The following is an 8,260-nucleotide window of genomic DNA, read 5'->3' as shown; positions in this document are numbered from 1 at the left end:
GTTTCCTGACTATGGACATTGGATTTCATTGATAACGGGATCACATCATTAGGAGAATAATGTGATGGACAAGACCCAATCCTAAGCATAACTCAAAGATCGTGTAGTTCGTTTGCTGTAGCTTTTCCGAATGTCAAGTATCATTTCCTTAGACCATGAGATTGTGCAACTCCCGGATACCGTAGGAGTGCCTTGGGTGTGCCAAACGTCACAACGTAACTGGGTGACTATAAAGGTACATTACAGGTATCTCCGAAAGTATCTGTTGGGTTGGCACGAATCGACACTGGGATTTGTCATTCCGTATGATGGAGAGGTATCTCTGGGCCCACTCGGTAATGCATCATCATAATGAGCTCAATGTGACCAAGTGGTTGATCACGGGATCATGCATTACGGCACGAGTAAAGTGACTTGCCGGTAACGAGATTGAACGAGGTATTGGGATACCGACGATCAAGTCTCGGGCAAGTAACGTACCGATTGACAAAGGGAATTGTATACGGATTGATTGAATCCTCGACATCATGGTTCATCCGATGAAATCATCATGGAGCATGTGGGAGCCAACATGGGTATCCAGATCCCGCTATTGGTTATTGACTGGAGAGGCATCTCGGTCATGTCTGCATGTCTCCCGAACCCGTAGGGTCTACACACTTAAGGTTCGGTGACGCTAGGGTTGTAGAGATATTAGTATGCAGTAACCCGAAAGTTGTTCGGAGTCCCGGATGAGATCCCGGACGTCACGAGGAGTTCCAGAATGGTCCGGAGGTAAAGATTTATATATGGGAAGTCAATTTTTGGCCATTGGGAAGGTTTCGGGGGTTACCGGTATTGTACCGGGACCACCGAAAGGGTCCCGGGGGTCCGCCGGGTGGGGCCACCTATCCCGGAGGGCCCCATGGGCTGAATTGGGTGGGGAACCAGCCCCTAGTGGGCTGGTGCGCCCCCCCTTGGGCCTGCCCTGCGCCTAGGGTTGGGAAACCCTAGGGGTGGGGGCGCCCCCCACTTGGCTTGGGGGGGGGGGAGCCACCCTTGGCCGCCGCCCCCTTGGAGATCCATCTCCCTAGGGTCGGCGCCCCCCAAGGCCCCTATATAAAGAAGGAGGGAGGGAGGGCAGCCGCACCCTTGCTCTTGGCGCCTCCCTCTCCCTCCGTAACACATCTCCTCCCCGCTTGCGCTTGGCGAAGCCCTGTCGGGATCCTGCTGCATCCATCACCACGCCGTCGTGCTGCTGGATCTTCATCAACCTCTCCTTCCCCCTTGCTGGATCAAGAAGGAGGAGACGTCTTCCTAACCGTACGTGTGTTGAACGCGGAGGTGCCGTCCGTTCGGCACTAGGTCATCGGTGATTTGAATCGCGTCGAGTACGACTCCATCAACCTCGTTCTCTTGAACGCTTCCGCGCGCGATCTACAAGGGTATGTAGATGCACTCCTCTCTCCCTCGTTGCTAGATGACTCCATAGATTGATCTTGGTGATGCGTAGAAAATTTTAAAATTCTGCTACGTTCCCCAACATTTTCCATTGTTAGTCTGAAGAGCAAGGATGGGACGCCCAAACTGCATGCTGACATAGGAGTAAAAGGCCGACAAAGTGGAGAGTGCATCCGACTTTCGTCGTAAAGGAAACGTCCACACATAATGAGAATAATCATCAAGAATAACCAGATAATATAAATAGCTCGAATTACTAGGAACCGGAGAGGTCCACACATTGCTATGAATCAACTGAAAAGGAAAAGAAGCTATGGTGGTGGAGGTATTAAACGGAAGGCGAACATGTTTGCCGACACGACAGGCATGACAGGTGTGATCCTCTATCTTATTACAACTGAAACTGAAACTCCTAAGAATATGACGAAGTGTGACGGGGTTGGGGTGACCCAAACGAGCGTGCCAGAGATCGACGCCAGCGGAGAGAGCAACCGGTGCGGTGGTGGAGGTGGACGGCGGATGCACCGGATAGAGCTCGTCGAGCTGTCACATCGGTGAAGTACCATCCTGGTTCGAGCGTCCTTGACACAAAAACCAAGCTCGTCAAATTCAACAGTAACAGGATTTTCATGAGTTAAACAACGAACGGAAATAAGATTCTTAATAAGATGAGGTGACACAAGTATGTTAGACAAAGTAATAGGTAGAGAAGTAGAAGGAAAAGAAGTGTGCCCGACATATGTGATAGGTAGTGTGGAACCGTCGCCGACAATAATGCGGCGGTCGGTGGTGACAGAAGTGAAGGAGGCAAGATTACCAGGATGAGCAAACATGTGTGCCGTAGCCCCAGTGTCCATGTACCAATCACCGCCTCCAGTGTAGTTGTTCGGTGTAGGCGCGGTGTGCAGTGCAGCGAGGAGCGTCGGATCCCAAGGTGCCGGCGGTAGGGCCGGCGAGGGTGGCGGCAGGGCTGCAGGGAGACCGTAGGCGCCGCTCATTTGCGGCGGTGGGTATCCTCCGTACGGTTGCGGAGCCGCGTAATACGCCTGGTGCACCGGTGGGCGCGGCACATGAAGCGTCGGTGCAGGAGCCCGTGGAACTGGCATGGTGTACGCATGGACAATGCCGGTCCAGGGGTTGTAGCCGGAGGCCCATGGGGGCGGCACCTGGAGCTGCTGCGGCGCCTGGAACTATTGCCGCTGCTGCTGACCACCGCGGCGGCCACCACGCCGACCCCCGCGGCGCTTTTCAGCGGGAGGAGCGGGGGGCGCGGGCGGGCCGTACGACAGTGGCAGGAGCCCCGGCTGCTGGGGCGCCGGGAAGGGCGCTTGATGACGCTGCTGGGGTGTCGGGGCAGCAGGAGGCGCCGGAGGCCCGCCGCGAGTGGTGCCGGCGGCGAGGGCGGTGTGGATGGCGTGTCTTCACCTTCTGCATCCGCTGCTCCTGCAGGCGGAGGTATGCAACGAACTTGGCGAAGGACGGGTTGGGGATGAGGCTGAGGTTCCCCGCGGCGTTGCTGAAGTCCTCGTTGAGCCCGGCGGTGAGCGTGCTGAGGAAGAGGTCATCATCGACCTTGGCGCCGATATCGCGAAGCTCGTCGGCGAGAGTCTTAAGGCGGCGACAATAGTCGTCGATGGAGGTGTTGTCCTGATGACACCCAAAGAACTCTTGCTGCAGAAAAACGCGACGCTAGAGCTTGTTGTCGGTGAAGAGCCCGTTCAGTTTGGTCCACACGGCGCAGGCATCATCACCGTCCGTCACGACCGTCTGGAAGAGGTTGGGCGTGATGGTGAGGAAAAACCAGCGGATGATTGTGATGTCGATGGTGGACCAGTCATGAAACTCGGGAACGAGGCTGGAGTCGACGGTGCCATCCACGTGATCTATGAGATGATACTCCCGAAACACAAGGAAAAAATACGTTTTTCACGAGTGGTAGGAGGAGTCCGCCTGAGAGAGACGAACCGGCACCCGCTCGAAGATGTTAAGCTTGCGGATGTCGTTGACGTCAGGGGGGTTGGCGTCGGCGAACGGGTTGGAGTTGGTGGACGCGTAGGAAGTGACAGACGACATGGCGGAAACGGGACGGTGTGAGCGGCTTGGTCTACCTGGCGATGCGTGTGGCGCGGCAGGCGATGCGAGCTACAGCAGCGATGGTGATGCGTGTAGCGTGGTGTTAGTGCGAGCAGGACGAGCGGTGGCCTCGGGACGTGGGATCGGGAGGCGGCGGCGTGTCGCTAGCGGGCAGGACGAGGGAATAGGACGATCTGGCGAGCGACGGGACGACCTGGAGAGCGTGGAAGGCAGTGCAGCGGGCGGGCGGGCTAGCGGCGGCTGGCAGGATTAGCGGCGGCTAGTGCGTGATTAGCGAGAGGAAAAGCGGCGGCCGGTGCGGTTGACGCACGGCGGCGACGGCGCCAGCGGAAGATTAGGGTTTAGAACCTAAAAACTGATATCATATTAGATGTATGAATTGCACGATGTATTGATTCGGTGCAATATACACGGTATATATAAGTATAATGTGGGGCCTCTACCTCAATCTATACAACAACTAAAGATGTGGGCCTAATGTACAAAAAACAATATACATGCACAAATACTATCCTCAACAGTGAGCTTCAGGGTCCCTCATCCACTAAACAATGCCCTCCATTGGCCTTCGGCAACTTGACAGAACCCACTAAACAATGTCCTCCACTTGCAGAACTCTTTCCTTGCCAAAGAAAACCTCACAGGATTTGTTCCAGCTTTTTTAAAGACTCTTTAGGCCACAAGAAGCATGCCATGAAATGATTTGGAATCGCACCGAGCACGGAGTTGATCAATATTAATCTTCCTCCCCAAGAAAGAAAGATGGCCAGACACCCACAGAGTCTTTTGTCCACTCTGAATTACTGGCATTAGCATGCCATGCGTATTTTTTTGGGTACATAAAGGAAGGCCCAGGTTATTGATAGCATATTAACAATCTCAGCCCAGGAGATAGGTTCATCCAACATACTAATGTCGAGTTGACCATACAGATTTGCGGGATCAATAACTGGAAGAGATGAGTCCTTTCCAAACAAGTTTGTGAAGAACTCCGCAGCAATAGTCAGCTTTTCTGAATTCTCAGAGTGCTGTATGTCATCTCTCATCAGGAGTAATTCTGTTTTTTCTGGAGTGACAATTTACAGCGGCGTAGAAGAATTGCGTGTTTTAATCTCCCAAAACATACAATCTCTGATCTTTGCTCAGTCATCTCCACATGCTAGTTTGCCACAAAATCAGCTGCTGGGCCTCTTTGTTGGCATATGCTCTTAAAAGTTAAAACCAACTCAAGTGCTGACAGCTTCCTTCTTTCTTCCACTGCTTCAGTGTACTGAATCACATGCTTGCTGTTGGCCAGTAGAGTTTGTAAGCTTGATTTAGACCTAGCCCATTGTCTGATTTCTGCTCTGATTATCCTCAGCTTATAATTGATTTTTGAGGAGTTTGAGGAGAAATATCTGGTTCCCCGGTTCCAACTGCTAGAGGTCAGTGGTTTTCAAAATGGAAGAATTTGAGTTTACACTCAGAGAAAGGCCAGGTTCCACTAAGCCACTAAGCATTAACCAGGAACCAGTGCATTGCATTGCCTTCTTGGAGGCTCCAGGCTAGAGCTCCGCCGCCGGAAGCCCCAGCAGGTCGGGTGAGCCCAAGAATGAAGAGGGGAACAATGTACCGGCTTGAGACCACATAGATTCAAGTATCATAGCATTTCGACATGCTAATTACTTGGGACATATCAGCTCCTTATGAAATCAACCATTTACCGAATAAAGTCACACTTGATTCACCATCATCCATAAACTCACAAGAAGCAAGCAGTACACAGCATATCCGGTGCCATTGGAGGCACTACTTCTCAAGCGGCAATTTTATTTAGGCGAATACTACTCCGCTAGGTGATTACTAGGCAGCCGCGTGGAGCCCAACCTTGGTCGTCAGCTCCTCCTTGATAGCTCCGACAACCCTGTCCTTGACGTCTCCTTCCTTCATGAACAGGAAGGTTGGCATGGCCTCGACGCTGAATTGCTCAGCAATGGGCTGTTTATACAACAATAAAGCTTTGTTAGTGACACAGCTCTGATTTTGTACCACAATACTCTGTAAACAGAGTCATAAGTTCCTTTACCTTCAGTTCATCAACGTCGACCTTGAGGAAAACAGCAGCTGGGAACTTCTTGGCGAGATCAGCAAAAATTGGAGCCATGATGCGGCATGGTCCGCACCATGATGCAGTGAAGTCAATCACCACCTGTTACCAAGAAAACAAGGTCAACATTGCTGCGATTGTTCCAGGATTTCTGAGTTGAAACTCCATGAGAAGTTTATTTTAACACCGACGCAAAAAACACATTACAAACTAAATAACAATCATCATATGAAGTCATGGTTCAGGGTTTCCGTGGGTTAACACGATCATTCTTCCTATGCAACCTTGAAGAGACGTGATCTACAAACAAAATATTGGTGCAAATTCGTAGCAGTACCCAAAATCTCCATCCAACACCACAAAACTCATGAGGCAGCACAGTGCGCCAAAAAAGTGCTGCAAAATTATGTAATGAGATATGCCATCAAGATGTGTTTAAAATATACAAACCACTATACAGGATTATGGCAAACAATACACACGTTCTATCACAACATAATCAACTCATGACAGTGGTTTCAGACAATTCAAAGAAAATAAAAAAGACCTTGCAAAGTGAGGTGCCCCCCCTGCACTACAATGTACCAAATCCGATGCCATGACATTTTTCAGCGACCTAGTGGGGGTGTGACTAACTAGCTTAACGAAGCCCTGACGTCCAGCTAAGTACTGCACACGGTCTAGACCTGAAACTGTCTGCTTGTGCTGCAATTTTTGCAGTTGACAAATATTAGATCCCCGGCACCCCAGAGATTGGGGGAAACAAAACGGCACTGAATATTCTCTCTGATGAAATAATCCGACACACACCAATCCAACTCCACTAAGCACAAATCCGTCCTCGTGTGGCCAGTACAAACACGAAACCAAACCGCTCTCATCCACCAAACAGTATTACTACTCCTAGGTTTAAGATTTTTGGTGACCGAAACAGACACCGACGCTCGACGTACGGCTCGAGCAGGATCTGAAACAAAACCAGCGCTAGGCCATCCGCGTTCCCGCCGCTTTGCGGAACTAGTACTAAGATAGGGGGGGAGGAGAAAGAAATCGATCCAGAGAGATAGATGTATACCAGCTTCTTGGCGGCGTTGGCCTCCTCGATCTGCATGGTCCACTGCTCCAGGCTGTGGACGGAGATCACCTCCCCCGGCCCCACCGCCGCCGCCGTCGCCGCCGCTGTAGTCGTCGCCGTCGCCGCCGCCGCCATCTCTCTCTCTCTCTCTCTCTCTGCTTGGCAAGCACCGCTTATTTCTCACGCGCACTTTGTTGTTGCCTTCTGGCCTCTGTCTCCAATCCCGGCTCGCCTCCCCAAAAATATGGTCTTGTCCGGCAGGCAGGCAGGAATATGCCCTTCTCTCCTGCGCGAAATTACGGCGGAGCCCCTGGGGCCCGTAGCTATCCGGATTGGGACTGTTTTTTTTTATATCAGTACAGACACAAGCGCTCATATACACGCGCATACCCTCATCCCTATGAACACATACACGCGTACCTTACCCCTATGAGTATCTCCGAGAGACTAAGCCGGCATATCATCTTGAGATTTACGAAGTCACCGTAGGCGCCTCGTCGTCGACGGGAACGTCTCCTCCCACTGAAAACGCATCGTCGGAAATCCTGAAATAAATCCAGAAATAATACGAGCACCAGGATTTGAACCCTGATGGGTTAAGAATACCACTGTCTACCTAACCAACTCAACCACAGATGAGACTGTTGAGCGGTCAGACGGGCCACCGGAGGCGTGTGTGAATAGTTCTTTTTCTTCTCTGATGATGATGACGACGACGATGATGATGATGATGGTAATGAGGGTATAAATACCCCAATCTCAATCAATAAAATAACTGTTCCATCATTTACTCCCTCTCTCTCGTTTCTCTCTAAACACGTTATCAGCACGCCTCTACCGAGAGCATCGACGGACAACTCCAATGAACACTGGATACGCTATGCAAAGAGCAACAAGGCCACCATTAGACGAAAGCACGAAATCCAGAGAATTGGAAATTCCCTGCATCTACCAAGACGAGAAGAACAGGGAAGTAGAAAGAAAACAGAGAAAAGGGGCGAGGACCGAACGGGGGACGAAATTGATAGAATTTCTCATCCGGTGGCAGTGTGTGGCCATCAGGCCATCCACCGCAGCCCTCGGCCTCGGCGCGAAGCGGCTTCCAGCGCGGAGCACCTGACGTCTCTGAGCCGCGACCGGCCTCTCAAGGCGCGGCGGCGCCACCTCCAGTGCGCGTAGGTGTCGCTCCTTCCCTTCTCCTAGACGCCAACGGCAGCGCCCGCAACCGCATCTGCGGCCTTCCTCGCCACGGCCAGCCCACGGCACCCAACGACGTCGACGCAACGGCCATGGTCGAAGCCATCAGGCGCGGCGCGCGAAGGAACGGCCATGGCCCGCTCTCGAAGGCAGCGCACGGGCCAGCGTCGCAGTCGACAAATGGCCGTGACTGCGCCCCTCTCCGCCCGTCGCGGCCACGACGAGAAACAACACGGCAGCGCCGCCCTACGGCGCGGCTCGCTGTAGGCGGACTCCCCTCGAGGCTCCTGGCGGCACGGTCGCTAGAGAACGCCCTTAAACGCACGCGGCGCAGTCAGTTTTCTCTGGCCAGCAGTACGCGGCAGTTA

The 8,260-nt window shown here is 52.5% G+C and overlaps 1 protein-coding gene across 1 annotated transcript; it reads right to left on the bottom strand.

Moving 5' to 3' along the window:
* Positions 1–5,214: 5,214 nt before the first annotated feature.
* LOC542883 (thioredoxin H-type-like) lies at positions 5,215–6,958 on the bottom strand. Its single transcript, XM_044485188.1, has 3 exons — positions 6,696–6,958; positions 5,600–5,722; positions 5,215–5,511 (listed from the first exon to the last, which is right to left on the bottom strand). Exons 1-3 carry the CDS (start codon positions 6,828–6,830, stop codon positions 5,377–5,379), a joined length of 393 nt encoding a protein of 130 aa, XP_044341123.1. The 5' UTR covers positions 6,831–6,958; the 3' UTR covers positions 5,215–5,376.
* Between the last annotated feature and the right edge of the window lie 1,302 nt (positions 6,959–8,260).

The sequence above is a fragment of the Triticum aestivum genome, chromosome 1A, assembly GCF_018294505.1.
Source record: "Triticum aestivum cultivar Chinese Spring chromosome 1A, IWGSC CS RefSeq v2.1, whole genome shotgun sequence".
Lineage (NCBI taxonomy): Eukaryota > Viridiplantae > Streptophyta > Magnoliopsida > Poales > Poaceae > Triticum > Triticum aestivum.
The sequence above is the reverse complement of the archived record's forward strand: the minus strand, read 5'-3'. Positions and strand labels throughout refer to the sequence as shown.

What these genes read in the sequence shown, in the direction of transcription:
- LOC542883 (XM_044485188.1), bottom strand. Translation starts at nt 6,830, where the DNA reads ATGGCGGCGGCGGCGACGGCGACGACTACAGCGGCGGCGACGGCGGCG. An exon ending in CCAACGCCGCCAAGAAGCTG is followed by an intron (nt 5,723 to 6,695) that starts GTATACATCTAT and finishes TCTTGGTAACAG; the next exon opens with GTGGTGATTGACTTCACTGC. An exon ending in TCGACGTTGATGAACTGAAG is followed by an intron (nt 5,512 to 5,599) that starts GTAAAGGAACTT and finishes TTGTATAAACAG; the next exon opens with CCCATTGCTGAGCAATTCAG.